Below are 22,522 nucleotides of genomic sequence, written 5' to 3'. Positions count from 1 at the left end.
AATGAATGGGCATGGCTGTGTTCCAATAAAACTTTATTTACAAAAACAGGCTTCAAGCTGGATTTGGCCTTGGAGGCCATAGTTTATCAACCTCTCTGCCAAATGGTATTAAGACAACAGTTGGCAGACACTGGGCAATTTTCTTAACCTCTCTGAGCTTCTATTTCCTCTACTGTAGGGTAATATTTCTAACCATAGACAATTAACTCAAGACAACAGATCCAATGTATCTGACACATATGAGGCATTCAATAAATAATAGCAATTACCGATTCCTGTCTGGGGCAGGAAATATAAAGGCTAAGGCTCAGACATCAGAAATTCTCAGACTATTGGATCATATAAAAACAAACAAACAAAAAACAAACACAGAGCGGTCAGCCCCATGACATAGTGGCTGGGTTCACACACTCCACTTTGGCAGCCCAGGGTTCACTGGTTCAGATCTGGGTGCAGACCTACACACCACTCATCAAGCCATGCTGTGGCAGCATCCCACATAGAAGCACTAGAATGACCTGCCACTAGGATATACAACTATGCACTGGGGCTTCGGGGAGAAAAAAAAAAAGAAAAAAGGAAAAAAAAGAGGAAAATTGGCAAGAGATGTTAGTTCAGCTCAGGGCCAATCTTCCCCACCAAGAAAAAAGAAAAAGAAAAACAAAAAATACACACAGAGAGACATTTTGGCCCACGGGCAAAAATGGGACACTTTGAGCATTTAAAAGAATAACAACTTCAATGGATTGTAAGACATCAACTGGGACTACCAGTTCTCGCCATGACAGAATTAAAGGTACTAAACTTATCCTCCTGCCATAAGTAACTATAAAACTGAACAAAACAGTTGAAGTTGAGACACTGGACAAGAGACAACACAAGGCTGTGACCCTTGAAAGAAATTAAAAAGTATGACGACAACACACAAATGATGGGAGTTTAAATAGAAATATATTGTTATAAGGTCCTTTCATTACTCACGACATGGCAAAATAATAATTCAAAGTATACTGTGAGAAGTTAAAATGCACATTACAATCTCTAGAGCAACCACTAAAAAAATAAGTACAGCTAAAAAGCCAATAGAAGAGATGAAATGGAATATTAAAAATGTATTCAATCTAAGACAGGAAAGGAGGAGGAAAACACAGATAAACAAACAGAAAACAAATAACAAGATGGTACACTTAAACCTACAGTATAGTTACAGTAAATATAAATGGACTAAATTCCCCAATTAAAAGATAGAGATTGTCAGATTAGATTGAAAAAACAAGGGGCTGGCCCCGAGGCCGAGTGGTTACATTTGTGCACTCTGCTTCAGCGGCCTAAGGTTTCAGCAGTTGAAATCCTGGGCGTGGACACTGCACTGCTCATCAGGCCATGCTGAGGCCGCATCCTACATGCCACAGCTAGAAGGACCCACAACTGAAATACACAATTATGTACCGGGGGCTTTGGGGAGAAAAAGAAAAAATAAAATCTTAAAAAAAAAAAACAAGCCTCTACCATATACTGTTCACAAGAGATAGATTAGTCTGACAACACCTGAATTCGCTGATCCAACTTTGTCATAACAAAGAGTGAAACAACCAGCTATTGCACATCCATCAATAGGAAGTACACAGCACCACCACCTACGGAATATTTCTGCCAAGAAAACTGACCCTGAATATAATTAAGCCTCAAGAGCTAACTATCAGTTTACAAGAATACAAGAGATAGGGAAATATGTTCAAAAACAGCATGAGCATGCAATCAATCAAAGGCAGAATGCAGAAAATTCTCCACATCAAGTGACCTGGCTTGTTCTATAAATAAAAGGTATGGGGGGATGTGAACTGTTACAGATGAAAAGGGTCTTGAGAGAGATCAACAAATTCAATGTGTGGACCCTGTTTCGACCCTGATTCAAACCAACTAATCAACTAACCAACAAAACATTTTTGCAGTAAGTCAAGATAAATGAACATAGACTGAGAATTAAGTGACATTAAAAAATTGTTAATCTTGCTAGGTGAAATAAAAGGATTGTCATTATGTTAAAAAAATTCCCACGAGAGATACAAGTAAAATGATACGTCTGGTATTTGCTTTAAAACACTCTAGCAAAAAATAAAATAAATAAGCAGAGGGAAAGTAAATGTAATAAAAATGGCAAAATGTGAGTAACTGTTCAAGCTGGCAAAGGATACAAGGAGCCTCGTAATATGTTCTCACCACTTTTGTGAATGTTTGAAAACTTCCTAATGAAAGGCCAAAACAAAAGAGTTGTTACTCTTTTAATTTCCACTACAGTGTAAGCTCTCTGAAGGCAGTGCTCACGACTGGTTCACCACCGCAAGCCCAGGGCCCAGCATAGGTGCTCAGTGAACAACTGCTCAACGAATAAAGAGCTCATCAGTTTAGTGAGCTAAACTGTCACTCCAGTGGGTCAGGGTGCATTCTGCTCTCATGAGAAAACGTTTAGCCTTGAAAGAAGCCAGGGGCAGGAGCTCTGAGACCAGAAGCAGGGAGGATCACAGGACAGCCCTGAGACAAAGGGACTCAGGTGGCTAGTTGCAGGAGTTACCATTCTCTAAAATACACTGTTCTTCTCTGAAGGGGGATTACACTTCCCTAACCTGTTGAACTCAGGTATGGCCAAGTGACTTGCTTTAGGCAACAAAATGAGAAAGATAAAAAGAAGCGACACTTATCTCTTCTGAGCAGAAGTTTTAAGAGCCATGCTTTCATTGGCACACACTCCAGAAAGAGACTGCTCCAAGAGGTGAAACCCTGGACCGAAGGAATATGGAGCAAAGCCCCAGGTGACCCATGATGGCCATATAACACAAGCACAAAATAAGCTTCTGTCATAAACCACTCAGATTTGGGTTTATTTCTATGCTAATACAAGAAAGGGTGGGCAGAATTCTAAAGGTGCCATCTTTAGATTTCCATTCATTGATTATTTATTTGTCCATCCACTAATCTAGGAACCACTATGAACGGATCTTGGAGGTTTAATTAAAGCTCCAAGTCAGCTGACCTTAAAATTTGGAGATTATCCCGGTAAGACTGACCCGCACAGGTAAGCCCTCCAACAGCGGAGAGTTTTCTCTGGCTGGTAGCAGAGATCAGAGAAACTCATTATGCCATTACTGATTTAAAGCGGGGAGGGGGCCACATGAGAAGAAATGAGCGTGGCCTTGAGGAGCAGAGAACAGCCCCTGGCTGACAACCAGCAAAAAAATGGGGACTTCACACTTACAACCACAAGAAACTGGATTCTGCCAACAACCTGAAGGAGCTTGAAGCAGATTCTTTCCCAGAAGCTCCAGACAAGAGCCCAGCCTGGCCGACATGTTTATTTTGACCTTATGAGACACTAAGCAGAGACCAGACACAAGCCAAGCCTGCCTGGACTTCTGACCTACAGAACAATCAGCTAATAAATGAGTGCTGTTTTAAATCACTAAGTTTATGGTAATGTGTTATGCAGCCATAGAAAACTAGTACACAAGGCTTATATGAGAAACCTGGGCCTAATTTCTTACTCTAGCTGTCCACACTACTATAATAAATAAAATGTAAATTCACTTAAGACTGTTCCTAAATCCAGGAGAGGTTTTAGTCATGATGCATTTTCCTCATCAAAGGCCCAAAGAGTATACCAAAACTGCCTGATGCTGTGACGGCCACTGTTTAGTAAATTTGGATGCTCCTCCTCTTGAATTCCTTCATTATTTATTAGCCGCACGCAGAGGGCACTTAACAAGTATATGTGGTATTGTACAGTCTCACTCAGAATTTTTCACAACTATCATTAATAATATAAACAGTAAAAGTTTCTAGAGGATCTGTGACTTGCTCTTCTTTATAGTCTATTATCTGGCATGGTCCTAAACATACATTAGGCATTCAAATAAAAAGGATCTGTCGGGGCTGGCCCCGCGGCCGGGTGGTTAAGTTCACACGCTCCACTGCAGGTGGCCCAGTGTTTCATCGGTTCGAATCCTGGGCGTGGACATGGCACTGCTCATCAAACCACGCTGAGGCAGTGTCCCACATGCCACAACTAAAAGGACCCACAATGAAGAATATACAACTATGTACCGGGGGGCTTTGGGGAGAAAAAGGAAAAAAATAAAATCTTTAAAAAAAAAACAAGGATCTGTCAGATTGGTATAAATATCTATTATACTGGCTTGGCCTTGGCTATCCTCAAATGAGCAAGAGTTAGTTTTCACGTACACAAAAGGAACACAGTGAAGGCATGAGGCCAGCAAGACAAAAGTGGCCTTACCTTGACATCTGGCACCTGGGCACCGAGGCTGCTGAGTCCCACGATGGAGTAGAAAGCAGATTCCAAGCTCGTGAAAGGGCGGTCCAGCGAGGCTTTCAGTCTCTCCACGTCGTGCTTGGTGAGGTAGTGAGTGGGCGTGAGAGCCTGGGCGCTGGCTATGATTGTCAGGGCCGACAGGAAGACAGTGCTTGAACCTTGGGGGGAAATGACTATTAAATATGCTCCACACTACTCCAAAGTTCTCTAACAGTTCCAATGACAACACGCACCAAGGTCTGGGAACCGAATCACGCGAGGAAGGGTGAGGGAACTGGGAGGGGTACCCTGGAGAGAAGCCTTGCGGAAGGGGTGGGCAGTCTCCAACTATCGGAAGGACAGTCCTGCCAGCAGCCCACACGCATCTAAAGCACAGGTCTCATCATGCCCCTCCCCTCTCAGGCACATTCGTAACTCCCACACATCTCAGGACAGATCCGATCCTGACTCCTCACCACGGCCTTGCCTGCCTCTCAGCTGGCTCTCTTCCCTCCATCTGTGGCTCTCTGGCCTCCTCTCTGCTCCTCTAAGGAGTCATGCTCTTTCCTACCCAGCACTTCTTCACGCTCTCCCCTACTTCAACTTTGCTTAATTTTTACTTCCAGATTTCAGTTCAAGTACCTCTTCCTGAAGAAGCCCCCAACAGCTGTCCCTTGGATTAGGTCCCCAGTACCATAAAGTAGGGAAGAACATGGCCTCTGGGGCCAAGTTTAAATCCTAGTCTGCCATTTACTAGAAATGTGGCCGTGGCAGTTGGAACGTGGCCAGCCTGTGCCTCAGTTCCCTGAAGTGTAAAGCAGGGTCATAATAGTACCTACGTTAGCGTTGTTAACGGCATTACATGAAGTTAATATAGAAAAAGCTTAGAATAGTGACTGGCATTTAACAAATGCTATCTAAATGTTAGCTACTACTGTCTGTTACCTTGCTGTTGTCGCTGTTGTTGCTATATCTACTCAGAGCAACCTGAACTTCTCCTAAGCAGTGTTTTTCACAACTATAAGTAATAGTGTAATGTCTGATTCGTCTGCTAAACTCTCAGCTCCGTGAGGACAGAGACTGTTTCTCTTGTTCATCCCAGTATTTCCAAGTCTTGCACACTGCCTGCCACAAAGCTGTACTGAATTAATATTTGCTAAATAAATGGAAAAAAAAAAGTCTTCATCTATTATGCCCCAGGGAACAGAAAGAAGTTATAGGAGTGGTATATTCCTACTTTTCACTAAAAAACAAGAACACTTTGACTGGACTGCTATATGAATTGCGTCTGCCATTCACGTAACAGTTATCACAAGACTAACATCAATGGTCCTAAATCCTTTGCCCATGGGGTCAAATTTAGTTTGAACCAGAACCCCTTAAGAAAAGCATTATATCCCTTTTACAAATAAGAAAACTGAGGCCAGAGTAGCTTGTGCATAGCCAATCACGGACTCAAACCCACGTCTAACTGTAGAGTTCAGGCTACTGTATTTCGGAGAATGTTATAAAAGGGATGCCTACGTTAGGGGCACGAACATTAGTTCTATTTAAGTTCTTATGTGTGTTAAATAATCTAAAGAATGTGAAAGCTTTTTTAAAAAAACTAGAAAGAGAACCACAATGTGGAATATTCATTCATCAAGTATGTACTAAACACCTACTATGTACCAAGCACTATTTTTGGTGTTGCAGATACAAAAGGAACAGAACAAAAACCTCCAACCTCATGAAGCTTACATTCTAGTGGAAAAAGAAAGATATCACACAAAATAATAAGAAACTATTTATCACGTTAAAAGGTGAAAAGTGCAATGGAGAAAAATAAAGCACAGAAGAGAGAACTGGGAAGAGCTATAATTTTAAATATGGTAGCCTGTAAAGGCGTAACTAAGAAATAAAGATATTCTGTATAGACCAAAGGAAAAGAAACAGCAAGTCATGAAGATACTGGGGGAGAAACTACCCCAAGGAAAAAAGTCAGTACAAAGACTCTGAATCAGGAGTGGAGATAGTGGGTTTTTTTCATTATCAAGGAGGAAAGTATGGCTAGAGTGGAGTAAGCAAGGGGTGAGACGAGGTGAAGGGACAAGGTGACAGAGGTAGTAGAGGCCAAATCTAGAGGTCCTTATAAGTCATTAGAGGGACTCTGAGTTTTACTGAGCAAGATGGGAGCCACTGGGCAGTTTTGAGCAGAGGAGCGATTTGATTTACATTCTAACAGGATCATTGCATTGAGAATAAACAACACTGTGTTGAGACTATGCAGGAGCAACGACCTAACATGGGACACGAGTTAGGAGACTACTGCCATAATCCAAGTAAAAAGATGACAGTGGTCTGAGCCAGGGTGACAGCAGTGGCAGTGGTCAGAAGTGGTTGGAGTCTGGCTAGAATTCAAAGTTAAAGGCAGGACTGCCAATGGAGAGAAGGATGCAAGAGAAAGAGGAGTCAAGACACTAATGCTGAATCCCCAGTGCCTTGTGTACATGTATTCAACCTATTAAGATCTAGTGGATGATTATGACTAGCATCTTCCCAGCTAAACTGCAAATTCCCCTACCACAGCATTTGTGTCAGAATCCTAATCTTCCCACCTCATGTGAAAGATAACTAACTTTTTTAGCTAAAATTTGGGCACTTAACATGTGTGGGGTATGCGCATACTATGCTAAGAACTTTGCATGCATTCAGTCATCAAATCCTCACAACATCCAAGTGAGTGCAGTTTACAGACTCAGAGGTTGAGGCTCAGAAGTAGCTATCTGCCCTAAGACACATAACTAGCTGAGAATCAAACTGCAGGCAGTCTGAATGCCAAGTTTGTTTCTAATCACTCTATTGTCCTCAACTTATCAAATAATAGAGGACTGACCCATTGATTATTCACTGGTATCTTGGGCAAGTTACTTTCCTTCTCTGGGATTCCATCTTTGTCCAACGGAAGTAACAAGAGTACACATTTACCAAGTCGTGGTGAAACTACACGAGATTCCATCCTGCAGAGCCCGCTCGGTAACTAGCAACGCAGACAACTTTATTGAGCGCTTACTTAGTGCCACGCGCTGTGCTAAGCTATGCACGGAGATCGTCTCATTCAATACTCACAGCAACTCAGGAGACAGATAATGTGACTAATCTACTTTACAAACGAGAAACCGAGCTGCAGAGGAGTTAAGGAACTTGCTCTGGGTCACACAACGACTACGTGGCGGTCTGCAAGTTTGCACCCGGAGAAATTTCTACCTTCGGAAATTATGCTCTAAGTTCCCAGACAGAGATAAGTGGTTTTCTTGCCCCTTTTTACTAAAGAGAAAACTATGGCCCCAAGAAGGACGATTTGGCCAAAAGCTCACTCTTAGGGGGCCTGGCCCAGGAGCTCGCGCGAATCAAATGAATGAGCGAAGCCGGACCTGAGGTTACGGCGGCCGCGGTCCCCCAGCTGGGCCTCGGGGGCACCCGTAGCTCCGCGCCGCACTCACCCCCACCCCCTCCCCGGGTTGCCGGCAGTCCCACCCGCTCGCCGGCCCTCCGTCAGACCCTCGGCCCCAAAAGAGCCCGAGCCCATGCCCCTGCCCCGGAGGGGAAGGGGACCCCGCCCGGCCGGCTCCCGAGGGGCGAGCACTAGCCTCCCGCTGGCGACGGCCCACTCGCCAAGGCGCGCCGGCCGCAGAGCCCCGTCGTTTAGCCATGCGCAGCGCCTCACCCGGCGGCGCCATTCCTCCGAGCAGGTCCCACCAGAGCCCGAGCCGCAGGCTGACTTCCGCTCGGAAAAGTGGCTCCAAGACCGCGCCGGAGGGGACGCCAGGAGCCCGCGGCAGGCTCCGCGTGCCGGGATGGGCTCCAGGCACAGGTCAGTCCCCGCCGTCCCGCTAGCCCGGGCCGCTCCCAGCAGCCGCGGCCGGAACTCCAGTCCCCGCGGGCGAAGGGCCCCACTCCTCGCGTACCGGCCCGCTGTCCCCCCCGCGTCCTGGCCCCACTTGGAACCGACCGCCTCGCAACGGTCTGCTCCGGGCGTCCCCGGGACGCGATTGGACGAGGCTTCGGGGGTGGGCCCGAGACGGGGCCGCCGCTGATTGGCCGATCGCGTTGATTGGCCGCCCGCACTGTCACTCAGTCGTCTCTCCGCAGCCCGGCCAATTTTAAAGGAATGGGAAGGGACTGGTGGGGAAGGACGAGGAATATTCGAGGGTTTTTTTTTTTTCCGTTAGAAAATTATGACAGTTTCCTCCAGAGATTTTCAGTTGTTCGTAGCTGACCTATGAGTGATGTGTTACCTGATTTGCAAAATACTTACGTGGACTCAGTGACTTCTCACAAACTCCTTAAGGAGTATGTTGGCCCATTTTACAGACGAAGTAACAGGCTCAAAAATGGAGGCGACTCATCTAAGAACTCAGTAACAACTAACTCCAATTATTGAGCGTTTACAGGATAGCCCGACAGTGCCCTAAGCGCTCTGCGTACACTATTTACCCCTTATCACCGTTCTGTGAGCTGTGTACTGTTGTTACTCCCATTTTATGGAGAAAGAAACAAAGATTTGAACCCATGCAGTCTGACTCCGTAATCTGTGCCTTTAACTCTTTTGAACATATAAACTATGCACAATATGGTAACTCTTACTGTTATTAGTAGTGTCCCAGATATTATTATCCCAAATAGGGGAGAGTCAGGTCTTTCTATGTCTGGTACTGTGTTGTTCAATATGATAAATACTAGCTATATGTGGATATTTAAAATTGAATTTAAATTAATTAAAATTAAAGATGGAGTTCCTCAATTGTACTAGTCACATTTCAAGTGCTCAGTAGCCACATGTGGCTAGTGGATATCATGTTGGACAGCACCAAATTATAGAACATTTTCACTATCACAGAAAGGTCTGTTGTACAACGCTGATCTACAATATATAAAGAGCTCTTCAAACTCAATAGTAAGACAACCAGTGGTGTGCTGGAGCCATCTCACACTGGCTTGCGAGAGTCAGTTGTTAAATTTATCCGGAATTTTGCAAATTGGTTGTTAAATACAGCTACTTAGAAAAATTAAATTATGCAAACTTACAATCAAGTATAGTGAAAACTAAACTCATCATTTCCTAATTATTTTACCACGTTTTACATTGTCCATACTTTTCTGCTTGCTTATATTTATGGTATCTGTATGGTGGAAATATGATATGATGGTGTGCTACTGCACATCTCTTCCCAAAGTAGCATTGGTAGCTTGATTTTGGCCACCGTGAGAATATTTGCACCATAGAATCAGCAAATGCTACAAACCAGAGATTGATTTATTGCTTTGTTATTGTCTAAACTTAATGATTGAGAAAATGTTAATAGAGATTAAACTTAAAAGTGTGTCCTGTCTGGAAGAGGCTCCTTCCACAGGCATAATGGGTCTGTCAAGTTCCTGGTCATGGCCGTGGCCACCCTGAAGACGGATAAGGACAAGCCCAGGATGAAGACCAGAAGGATGCACTCCCCAGCAAGGAGGCAGGGCCCGGCCTGAGTCAGAGTAGCCCTGACTCCCTTTGGCTGGGGAGTTCACTGGGCTCCATGACTCACAGAAGTGATTTCTCATCATCATCCAGGTCCTTGACGCTACCCCATGGCTCCAGCTCCCTGGAGCCCAGATTTGAAGAGAGCATCATCTGTGACCTCCTGCGGCACTCCAGCATCTAGCTGACTAGAGGGTGGCCTGCCAGGAAGGTGAGAGCCAGCTCCTTGCTGGTGGCATGTGGAGTCCAGGGCCACTGGCGGGTGAGCAAGAAGACCAGGCAGCAGCACCCGAGGAGCTGGCCTCCTCCCTCATGGTCTGGCAGATCCCCCTGCTGAATGTGTGAGCCGAGCACCCGCTTCCCAGTGTCAGGATCCACAACGGGAGATTCCTTTTCAGTCAAGTCAGGTGACCTGAGTGATTTAGGCCATGTCTGCACTGGTTGGGGATCAATTAAAAACCGTCTTTGGGGAAGAAATGTGCAATATCACACTGTTGGCATTTCCCTGCCAATTCATTCTTTCTCTTGCGGTGGCAGAGCTGAATATAAACACCTCTAAATAGGACAGGAGATCAACGCTGTGTTTGAGTAGTTCGAAGTTCTGGGAGAACACCACATTCTTTTTGACTTCTGTAGTCCATATATAAATATGAAATGCTCCAGACCTATTCTGTTACTTAGAGTGTTTGCAAACTAAGAACTTATGGGAAAATACAGCGTATTCACTAGTGTAGGAATTTATTAACAATTCTTAAAATAATTTTACTTTGATTCAGAGTCACTACTTTTATTTATATTGTATCTTTTAATTCCAGAATAGAATTTGTAACAGTGAACAAAGCCAGGTAACATATACCAGTCCAGATGGTGTTATTTGCTTTCTGAAGTAAGCTGGGTTTTCCAAAGTGGTATAATGTATGTGTTGTATATCTTAACAAAGTAGTATTTTTATATTGCATTTTTCTATTTAAAAAATTAACAGTTGGAAAAAAATATGTCATATCTGTAGACTTTACATTGTGAATGGCACCAAAACTTGAGGAAATATTCTTTTACTGTTTGAAAACTATTATCCAGTTCAGAAAAGAAGTCACTTCTGGGCCTGTCCCCATGGCCTGGTGGTTATGTTCGGCACATTCCACTTTGGTGGCCTGGGTGCTCAGGTTCCGATCCCAGGCACAGACCTACACCACTTGTCAGCCATGCTGTGGCAACAACCCATATACAAAGTAGAGGAAGATTGGCACAGATGTTAGCTCAGGGCAGATCTTCCTCAGCAAAAAAAAAGAAGAAGAAAAAGAAGTCAATCTGAAGTTTCAATTAACATGTTACTCGTTAATGTAAATGAAAATATCGACCAGCATTCACTTATGAACTACACTTAGAGAGTCTGTTGACAAGGATGTGGAGTAACTGGAATTCTCATACACTGCTGGTGGAAATGTAAAGTGGTACAACCATTTTGGAAAACAGATTGATAGCTTCTTAAAAAGTCAGTTATGCAACCTACCATACGACCCAGCCATTCTACTCCTAGAGGGTTTGTTTTTCATTAACTAGGTTTTTAAAAAAATTATTAAAGAAATATATGCACACAAGAAAAAGTTCAAACTTTATGGGTTTGGGCTTTTCCCCCAAAATTGTTGTACTTACTATTGGCCAGATGAAAAAATAATATTTGTAAAACATACATAAGGAAAAAAGAATAATGATACAGTGAAACTGTGTACCTGCCATCTTGTTGAAAAAAGAACATAACTGTAACTTTTAAGTCCTCTTTCTAGTCCTACCCATTCTATCCCCTTTTCTCCTGCCTCAGAGATCCCTATCCTGCAGGTTATATTGTTTCTTTGCTTTTCTTGATAGTTTTACCATGTATGTTTATAACTCCAAACAGTGTTTGCTTACTTTTGCATATTTCTTAACCTCATATAAATGTAATTTACTGCATATTTTTTTCTGTGACTTTCTTTTTTCTCTCAACATTGTAAGTTTATCTGTGTTGTTGTGTATAGCTAGAACCCATTCATTTTCACTGCTGTGTAGTACTTCATTGAATGAATATACCGCAATTTATTTTACTGTTGATAGGCCATTGGGTGTCTCCAGTTTTTTGCTATGATGACTACTACTATGAAGATTATTTTTTTTTTTGCTGAGGAAGATTCACCCTGAGCTAAAATCCACTGCTAATCCTTCTCAGGTTTTTTTTTTTGCTTGAGGAAGATTATCCCTGAGCTAACATCTGTGCCAGTCTTCCTCTACTTTGTATGTGGGTCACTGCCACAGCATGGCTGATGAGTGGAGTAGGTTCATTCCTGGGATCCACATCCAGGCCATTGAAGCGGAGTGTTTGGAACTTTTAACTACTAGGCCATGGGACCAGCCCCGAGAATTCTTAGATATATTCCTGGTGGACATGGGTAAGAGTTTCACTGGAATACATTCCTAGGAGTAGAATAGTAAGTCATGGTATATACACATTTTCAACTTTACTAAAGAATGCCAGATTATCTCCAAAGTGGTTGTACCAATTTATACTGCCAACTGCAATTTACAGGAGTTCTCTTTGCTCCACATCTTTGTCAATATTTGATATTCATGCCAATATAAAAAAATTCAAGCAATATAGAAGTTTAAAAACTAAATTTTGGGGGGCCAGCCTGATGGCCTAGTGGTTAAGTTCAGCACACTCCACTTCAGCAGCCCAGGTTCAGTTCCCAGGGGTGGACCTACACTACTTGTCGGCGGCCATGTTGTGGCAGTGACCCACATACAACATAGAGGAGGATTCACACAGATGTTAGTTCAGGGCAAATCTTCCTCAAGCAAAAAGAGCAAAATTGGCAACAGATGTTAGCTCAGGGCTAATCTTCCTCAGCAAGAGAAAAAAGCTAAATTTTTCTCTCAACAGTTCTACTCCACAAATATTTAGTTGAATTATGTAAGTTTTTCTACATGTATCTCAACATTTGTGTGTGTGTGTCTGTGTGGGTACACATATGCTTATCACTTTTGTGAAAGTATTGTTTTGTTTTAACAAAAATGGAATTGTATTATACCCACTGTTTAGCAGCTGGCTTTTGCATTCATTAATATATGCTAAACATTCAGCAAATAGAGCTCTGTTAAGGCGTTTACTCATTGTTTATTGAGCACTCCCATGTGCCAGGCACTAGTCTGGTCTCTTGGAGTATGTGCATCAACAAAGCAGCCAAAGAGCCTTGCCTTCATGGAGCTTACATTTAGCAGGAGGAAATAGACGATAAGAAATATCTTAATGGAAAACTATTAGAAATAATGAACAACTACAGCAAAGTGGCAGGGTACAAAATCTACCTAAAAAAATCAGTTGCCTTTCTGCAATAACAAACTAACAGAGAACTCAAGAATACAATCCCATTTACAATGACAACAAAAAGAAGAAAATAATATAGGAATCAATTTAACTGAGGAGGTGAAAGACCTATACAGTGAAAACTATAAGACACTATTGAAAGACATCGATGATGACATAAAGAAATGGAAAGATATTCCATGCACATGGATTGGAAGAATAAATGTAGTTAAAATGTCCATGTTATCTAAAGCAATCTACAGATTCAATGCAATCCCAATCAGAATCCCTATGACATTCTTCATAGAAATAGAATAAGAATCCTAAAATTCATATGGGGCAACAAAAGACCCAAAATAGCTAAAGCAATCCTGAGAAAAAGGAGCAAAGCTGGAGGCATCACAATCCCTGACTTCAAAATATGCTACAAAGCCATAGTAATCAAAACAGCATGGTACTGGCGCAAAAACAGACTCACAGATCAATGGAACAGAAGTGAAAGCCCAGAAATAAAACTATATATCTATGGACAGCTAATCTTCGACAGAGGAGCTAAGAACATACAATGGAGAAGGGAAAGTCTCTTCAATAAATGGTGTTGGGAAAACTGGACAGCTACATGCAAAAGAATGAAAGACCATTCCCTTTCACCATACACAAAAATTAACTCAAAATGAATCAAAGACTTGAACCTGCAGCCATAAAACTCCTAGAAGAAAATATAGGCACTACACTCTTTGACATCACTCTTAGAAGGATCTTTTCAAATACCATGTCTACCCAGGCAAGAGAAACAAAAGAATAAACAAGTGGGATTTCATCAGACTAAAGAGCTTCTGCAAAGCAAGAGAAACCAGGAATAAAACGAAAAGACAACCCACCAACTGGGAGAAAATATTTGCAAATCAGATATCCGATAAGGGGTTAATCTGCATAATATGTAAAGAACTCACACCATTCAACAACAAAAAAACAACCCAATCAAAAAAATGGGCAGAGGATAAGAAAAGACATTCTTCCCAAAAAGATATACAGATGGCCAACAGGTGCATGAAAAGATGTTCAACATCACTAATCATCAAGGAAATGCAAATCAAAGCTACACTGAGGTGTCACCTTACATCTGCCAGAATGGCTATAATTACCAAGACAAAAAATAACAAATGTTGGAGAGGCTGTGGAGAAAAGGGAACCCTCATACACTGCTGGTGAGAATGCAAATTCATGCAGTCACTATGCAAAACAGGATGGAGATTTCTCAAAAAATTAAAACTAGAAATATCACACAACCCAGCTATCTCACTACTGGGTATTTATGCAAAAAACTTGAAATGAACAATTCAAAGAGGCTTGTGCACCCCTATGTTCATTGCAGCATTATTCACAGTAGCCAAGACATAGAAGCAACCAAGTGCCCATCGACTGATGAATTGATAAAGAAGATGTGGGATATATATACAATGGAATACTACTCAGCCATAAAAAAAAAACAAAATCATCCCATTTGCAACAACATGGTTAGATCTTGAGGGTACTATGTTAAGCAAAATAAGCCAGACAGAGAAAGACAAACAGCATATGATTTCATTCGCGTGTGGAAGATAAACTAACACACAGACAAAGAGAACAGATTAGTGATTACCAGAGGGGAAGGGGGTTGGTGGGTGGGCATAAAGGGTAAAGGGGCACATTTATATGGTGACTGACAAATGATAATGTACAACTGAAATTTCACAATGTCATAAACTATTTTAACCTCAATAAAATAAGAAAGAAAGAAGTGAATGATATATTAGAAGGTATTGTGTGCTATAGAAAAAAGACAAAGTAGGAAAGGGTAAGGGAGATGGAGTGAGGCAGGGAGGATGCTCTACCTCAGTCTCTTTTTAACAGGGGCATAGTATTGCTCACCTGTCCATTCACTCCCCGTGCGGCTGACAGTGTGCTAGGTGCTGGGGATACAACTCTGAGGATGTAGACAAGGTTTCTCCCCTCGTGGAGCTTATAGTCTGATGGGAAACAGCCAATAAACAAACACAAGTGAACTTGATAATTGTAGGTAATGGTTAAATATTATGAAAAAGGTAAGAAAATAACTATGAGACTGGGGTGGGGAGAGACTACTTAACCTAGACTGGTGGTCAATAAATGCCTCTCTGAGAAGGTGACATTTAAGCTGTCACTTGAACAATGAGACAGCAGCAGCCCTGAGCAACTGTAATGTTTCTGATCTTCTCTTCATTCCTAGGATCTGTGGTCGAGGAGAAGTAGTGATCCCTTATGCTTCTGACAATGATTCAGGAAGTGTGGATTTGCAGCTGAGCAACTTAGAGGATATTAAAAAAGACCCAAGTAGCCTTGAAGTTACAGGTGAAAAGGGGAAGGGATTAAAAAAGTGGGGGGAGGGGGCGGGGAAAAGCGAATCTCTTGTCAAGTGAAGTTGCGAGGTAACCAGACCCTGACTAGACTTTGACAAGGAAGAGATCAGCAAGGGGCTTCTAGTGTATTTTAAGCTCTTGTCACCACAGAGTCATAGACTTTAAAATTTGAATAATAATATCTACCGTTTAAGTGCTTACTAAGGGCCCCATACTAGGATAAATCTTTTCTATGTATTGCCTCACTTAATCGTCACAATAACCCTATTTTACAGGTGAGGAAACCAAGGTTCCAAGAGGCAAACTGACTTGATAAAGGGGATACAGCTAATAAGTGATAGAGCAGGGATTCAAACTAGTCTCCAACTGAGATGTAAAGCCCGTGCTCTTAACTCCTCTGCTGTAGCTCAGTCGTAAAGGTTTTGTAGTTTAGAAGGCCCTTAGAGAACACTGAATTTGTAGTTGAGAAACTGAGACTCAGAGAGGGGAAGGGACTTGGTCAAGGTCACAGAGCAAATAGTAAAGGTGAGAAGAAGACCTGTCCATCCTAATGTCCTGTGGTTCTCCCCACTAAACCATAGAGCTTTACGTAGCACAGAGGTATCATCCGATGTCTTTCTTTCGGTGTTAGACTCGGACATCTTTGACATCCCTGGAATCCCTCAGGAATCCCTCACAGATGGCTTCAGACCCCTGACCCACCGGGACACTCTTGGCGAGGCCATCGTTGAGAGGCTGATCCCGTCTATCCAGGAGTTTTTTAATGGTGAGCTGAAGGTATGCACAAGCAGTCTTTACGAGTTATCCAACTTACTCCTCCATTTGAACAAATATTTTAAACGTTTATTATTTCCTTATTATATAAATAATTTATATCAAGGGCCACAAAATTTATTTATACTCTCATCTTTATTTTTATACTTATAATAAATATATACATTTTTAAATTATATTTATACTTATAAAAATTAAATGTTAACCTTCCCTAATCCCACTTTCCTGAGATAACTACTAACATTTTGGTGTATATATTTTCAGACTTTTTCTCAGTATATAGATGCATGTAATTGTAGAAAAATAGACATCAGAGATGGTGGGAAAAAATTTTTTTCTAGGTCAACTATAAATCTATATTATTCTGCTTAATACAGTATTCCGTCGTTTAGGTGAAACATTCATTTATTCATTCATTCCATGAGAGCATATAACAGAGGAATTTGTCTTAACTGGGGTTAGGGAAGGCGTTTCTGAGGAAGTAACCCTTGAGCTCAGATCTGAGGAAAGAGTAGGAGAAACTAGGAGAAGTTAGAATTGGTGGAAGTCTTCCAGAAATAGGAAGTGGTAGGTTTAACAAGCTTGTGGCAGAATGGAGCAGAGCATGTTTGCTGAACTCAAAGAAGCCTAGGATGTTAAATCATAGTGTCGTGGGTGACTGCCATCTGTAACAGACACTGAGGCTGTCTCCGTGTCTTGGCCATTGTGCGGAAAGCTGCAGCGAGCAGGAGGGTGCGGATGTATCGTTGAGGTCCAGATTCCATTTTCTTTGGATATATATATATGGATGTTTTGGTTTGTGAAAATTCACCAAGCTTTACATTTTCTCTATGGATTATGCCAATAAAAAGTTTTTTAAGAAAACTTAAAGCCGGAATGTTGGTCTTCACCTCTGACTTGACTGTTCTTTATTCTTCTTGGCAGCAGGCATCCTTTATAAAGGATTTCTTTGTAATTAATAAAGGGCTTGGATTGCTGCAGTGAATTGACAAAAAAAGTCTGTTCCCTGCTTTGACCTGAATCCACAGCCCGTCAGGGAAATAGATGAATAAGAAGGTAATTTATGACAAATGCGATGACAGCAATATACCATGTGGTTTATGGGTACAGTTAGAAAGGGTACCTGACATGCTTCAGGAGAAAAGGTGTGATCCAAGTCTTTTTTTTTTTTTTTTTAAGCTGCTCATCATGAGCTGTTTTTTTTTTTTATTTTTTTTATTTTTGGGGGAAGATTAGCCCTGAGCTAACATCTGCTGCCAATCCTCCTCTTTTTGCTGAGGAAGACTGGCCCTGAGCTAACATCCGTGCCCATCTTCCTCTGCTTTATACGTGGGACACCTACCACAGCATGGCTTGATGAGCAGTGCCATGTCCGTACCCGGGATCTGAACCGGCAAACCCTGGGCCGCTGAAGCAGAACATGCACACTTAACCACTGTGACACCAGGCTGGCCCCTGTGATCCAAGTCTTAAAGGATATATAGATTTTAGTCAGTGAACAAAAAGTGTAGAGAACTCAGATGATGCAAAGGCCCAGAAGCAAGAAAGGGCAGCATAAAAGTTACTTTGGCTAAAGCTTAGAATGCTGCAGGGGCAAGGCAAGAGATGAATTTGAAAAGGTTAGCGGGGGTCACACTAGGAAGCGCCTTGACCTCCATGGGTGCTTTTGAAAGATTTTTGATGGAGAGTTACCTGATGGAATTTGTTTTTTATGAAGATGAATCTGGTGATAGCTGGGGGAATAGTTGGAGCGGGGCAAAGTGGGGCAAGGAAACCTAAGTGCTGGATTGTTGTGCTCATTCAGCTGAGAGGATCAGGCCATGAAGTCAGCTTCTTGCTATATATTGCTGCTTGCTGTGCAGACAGCTTGTACCGGTTTACAGCATCTATATGCAGGGGGAAAATACTGGAAGAAATTTTCTCAAATCTGTGGAATTATTGGTGTTTTTTATTTTCTTCTTATACATATTTTTTCAAAGTTTCTATGATATAAAACTTTCTTACTTTTTTAATCAGAGAAAGAAATACAAAAGAGGTTTTATTCTTCAAATCAGAACTTGCATTTTAATAGGAAACTTTAAAGACTCAGAATAATGAATCTTTAATGACATCAGGAGAGCTAGAAGTAACAACATCAGAGGTCACCTTTAGGAAGCTTAATCAGACAGCAGTATACGTGGGGGCCGGGGGGTGCTGCAGCAAAGATTAAAAGTGGGGAGAGCCATTATGGAGCACTTAGCAGTCTAGCTGAGAGGGAGAATGAGGTCCCAAACCCAGGCAGCGCGAGTGGACAAGGAATTTCATTCCTCTGTAATTTATTCCTTTGTTATAATAGAAGACTGACATTGGATTGAATGAGATATCAGATGTTTAAAACATTCCTGATAACTTTTCAAAACCCATCTATAATTATCAAATGAGATTATAATGTATAATTGTGTTTTTGTCATTGTTTCCACAAATTCAGAGTGAACCTGAGAAGCTGACATTCCTAAGGTCTTTGTCTTCTCTCAGCCAAACTTTACCTTATGATGAAACCACAGAATCTTTCATTCGCAGCCACATAACAGACATTGTGCATATCCTACATGTAAGTATTGTGACCTAATCACAAATTACTGGGACTGTGCAAATTCAGTGCCTTGGCAAACCAATTTTTTAGTGGCTTCACCTGTATTATCAATTCCTGTAGCCTCTTCTCATATTGGTATCTCTGCATAAGGGAGAAATACTCAGGGGTACTCTGCAGTATAATCAACCTTGAAAACCAGTTGAAAGAGGAGTAGAAAGGAGAGGAACAACATTTAAATTCCTCAGTAAGGACAATGCTGCATCCCATTAATCAAGCAGTAGTTTTGAGGCAGACTCTGTAATCAGGTGCCTAGGTTCGATTGCCAGCTCTGCGTTTTTCTAGCTGTGTGACTTTGGGAAACTACTTAACTTCTCATTGCCTCAGTTTCCTTATCTATAAAATAAGAATAGCTGTATCTACTTCACAGAGCTTTAAAGAACATTAAATAAGAAATAAATGTCCATGTAGCATGGTACCTAACACATATTTTGCATTGGAGTAGCATGATCATATTCCTTTTAGTATTGTATTTTGTCCTGTTTGTACTTAACTCCAGCCATACTCTGCCGCTAACTCGTTCACTCATTGCCTTATTAAGTACCTGACAGTTCTGTGTGGTGTCCTGGGACACTACAAAGACAAAGAAGACATAATCCCTGTTCCTTCAGCCAAGCAAAGTACAATCAAGTGTCACAGAAACTGTGACAAGAGTCTAAATAGGTATAGTGAAGGCACAGAGAAGAGAGTGAGTGGTCAATTGCATGTCAAACAATCCAGAAGGGCTTTACAACAGAGGTGATGTACTCAAGCAGAAACTTTTTTTTTTTTTGGTGAGGAAGATTGGCCCTGAGATATCATCTGTTACCAATCTTCCTCTTTTTGCTTGAGGAAGAATGTCCCTGAGCTAACGTCTGTGCCAGTCTTCCTCTATTTTGTATGTGGGATGCCACCACAGCATGACTTGATGAGCAGTGTATAGATCCACACCAGGGACCTGAACCCACAAACCCCCGGCTGCCAAAGCAATGCACGCAAACTTAACCACTATGCTACTGGGCTGGCCTTAAGCAAAAACTTTTTGATGCTTTAGTTTTCTCATCTGTGAAATGTCCCCTTCAGTTTCTCTAAAGCTCTGAAATTCTGAATCTGAGATTTCTTATACACTCCAGGAAAATGACGGTTCTTTTTCAATCCACAGATCTGTAAGACTAGTTAGAATGATGATTAGTTTTCAGAATTGAAGGCTAACAAGCTAGCAGGTTTGTTAAGCAAAAGACAGTTATCAAGGATCCTCTGAATCTAGAACACTATAGCGCTTTGATAAAGGATACAAATTTCCAGGAAGTGTTAATCCTTGCCCTTCAGGAGTTTGTAGTCCATTGGGAAGTGATCACATCTTAAATGGGTTGAGAACTATTCCAAATAATACATCAATGGAACAGAATGATATATGCAGATTTAAGAATGAATGCAGCTTTCTACTTGGCTATACCCGTGGAAGGAGGGTTATAGGCAGCCACAGGACCCAGCCAAAATGGCATGATTCTAAAGTCCCACTTCCACAAGAACTGGCAGCAGTGGGTTGCTACATGATTCAGCTAGCCAGCTCAGAAAATATAAAATGTAAGTCTCAAACAGCAAAAGAACACTGAATTTCCCTATGCTCTGCATCTAAATCTGCCCGGCTAGCCATAAAATACCCACTGTTAGGTATCAGCTGAAGTTTGGGCTGGCAAGGGGTTCAGCCTAGAAGAGGTAAGAGTGGTTGGTGTCCATGAAGGAATTGCATGGATCATTGCATCATCGTGCAAGTCCACAAAGTCCTTGTAAGCCCATGTGCAGGGGGTAAAAGAGTGCAGCTCCCCACAACCCAGAGGAGAGGTGCCCAAGAGGAGAGGCACGTCTGCTGAGGAACCCACAAGGAGGAGGAAGCCAGGGTCATTACAAAGAAAGAAGAATCCTAAGGCCTTTACCAGTCTTCTCATGACCCATGCCAATGCATGGCTGTTCAGTATCCAAATAAAAAGAGCCAAGAAAGCTAAGAACAGAATATGGGAAGGAAGGGGGAAAAATCCGTTATGACACTTCACCAAAGAAGATTTATAAATAAGCACATGAAGAGATGCTCCATTGTTAGGATTAGGGAAAGGAGATTAAAACCGCAATGAGATTCAACTGTACACCTACTGGAATGGCTAAAATAAAAAAGAAAGGTAATACCAAATGTTGGTAAGAATATGGCTCAACTAAAACTCTCACACACTGCTGGTGGGAATGTAAAATGGCACGACCACTTTGGAAAACAGTTTCTCAGTCTCTTAAAAGGTTAAACATACACTTAACATATGACCCAGCAATTCCACTCCTAGGTAAAATGAAGCATATGTCCACATAAAGACGTGTATGTAAATGTGCATAGCAGCTCTAGTTGTAACAGCTAAATGCTAGAAACAACCCAAATGTCCATCACCAGACGAATGGATAAACAAATGGTAGTGCATCCACACAATGGAATGCTACCCAGCAATAGAAAGAGAGGGACTGTCGCTGCACGCTACAACTTGGGTCAATCTCAGAGAAACTATGCAGAGTGAAAGAAGCCAGACAAAAATGGGAATATGCTCTGTGATTTCATTTATATACAGTTCTAGAAAACGCAGACTTATTTACAGTGACATCAGATCAATGATTTCCTGAAGATACTGGAGTGGGGAAAGGCAGGAGGGAGAAATAACAAAGCAGCACAAAAAAACTCTTGGGAGTAATCCATATGTTCATTATTGTGGTGATGGGTTCGTGGATGTATACGTATGTCAAAAATCATCAAACTATATACTTTAAATATGTAGTTTTTTGGTGCGATTGTTACCTCAAAATCAAAAAGGCTGTAAAAAAAATCTGCTGAGAACTTTAATAGAAAAGAAAAAAATGCAATGGTAACTGGAATATAGAGTAAAGTAATGACAAGCTTGGGGTGAGAAATTAATCCAGACAGTCCCCTGATCTAAGCCCTGAAAGGTGTGATGGGTAAGGTTGACAGAAGAGAGAAGGGACCCCTGGGTAGGGGCTTTGAATGGTAAACTACCACCTGGCTCTGCCAAGGCCCGGGCTCTACATCCTGCAGTGTAGCAGAGTGGCCAGGGAGCTGGTCTTTAGATGCTGTCAGCGCCCGACAGCACCCCTGGGCGCCAAGACCTGTTGTAACAGAATTTAACGTAGCCAGATTTGTCCTTAGTGCCTCTTAATTCTCCTCTGCCCACTTGAGACTTAATTCTGCGTCTGGGGTCCTCCACGAAACCCTGCTAGTATGTTGCTGTTTGGTAAGTAGTTGAGGGGTACACTCCGCATTCAGGGGGCGCTGTATCACTTGAGCAGCAAGGCAGGAAATGGGTGAGAAGGATGTTTCAGAAAGACCCCTCAGTAGCATGGATAGTAGATGCTGAAGGAGTTCAGAGGAGAAGTGGTTCCCAGGGGACTGAAGTAATATGCAAGGACTCTGTCCAGTTGTCCTAGTGAGAATTTGAGCTCCCTGAAGCAGAAAGGTGGAGAGGAAAGGAAGCTATTTTAGGAATCAGAAGACACAATTTCTGGTTCCACTTCTGTCAAGCTCAACCTTTGATCTTAGACAAATCACTTAGCTTCTCTGTACCTCTAG

The 22,522-nt window shown here is 42.0% G+C and overlaps 2 protein-coding genes across 14 annotated transcripts in view; one reads left to right on the top strand and one right to left on the bottom strand.

Moving 5' to 3' along the window:
- RPN2 (ribophorin II) overlaps window positions 1-8,141 on the bottom strand; it is a 55,288-nt gene extending 47,147 nt beyond the window's left edge. For both annotated transcript variants that reach the window (XM_070485899.1, XM_070485900.1), the window contains exons 1-2: window positions 8,010-8,141; window positions 4,289-4,482 (exon numbers count right to left, since the gene is read on the bottom strand). In XM_070485899.1, the coding sequence (XP_070342000.1) occupies window positions 4,289-4,482; window positions 8,010-8,022 (207 nt within the window). In that variant the 5' untranslated portion in view covers window positions 8,023-8,141. The remainder of the gene's footprint in view (window positions 1-4,288; window positions 4,483-8,009) is intronic.
- MROH8 (maestro heat like repeat family member 8) overlaps window positions 7,742-22,522 on the top strand; it is a 51,870-nt gene continuing 37,089 nt past the window's right edge. For 3 of the 12 annotated variants that reach the window (XM_044748365.2, XM_044748368.2, XM_070485896.1), the window contains exons 1-4: window positions 7,756-8,156; window positions 15,392-15,513; window positions 16,153-16,298; window positions 18,763-18,885. In XM_044748365.2, coding sequence (XP_044604300.1) covers window positions 7,870-8,156; window positions 15,392-15,513; window positions 16,153-16,298; window positions 18,763-18,885 — 678 coding nt within the window. In that variant the 5' untranslated portion in view covers window positions 7,756-7,869. Of the gene's footprint in view, window positions 8,157-15,391; window positions 15,514-16,152; window positions 16,299-18,762; window positions 18,886-22,522 lie in introns of all 12 variants that reach the window. The other 9 variants (XR_011494634.1, XR_006514025.2, XM_044748370.2 and 6 more) reach the window with 6 other exon arrangements.

Source organism: Equus asinus, chromosome 15 (genome assembly GCF_041296235.1).
Source record: "Equus asinus isolate D_3611 breed Donkey chromosome 15, EquAss-T2T_v2, whole genome shotgun sequence".
Taxonomy (NCBI): Eukaryota; Metazoa; Chordata; class Mammalia; order Perissodactyla; family Equidae; genus Equus; species Equus asinus.
The sequence above is the reverse complement of the archived record's forward strand: the minus strand, read 5'-3'. Positions and strand labels throughout refer to the sequence as shown.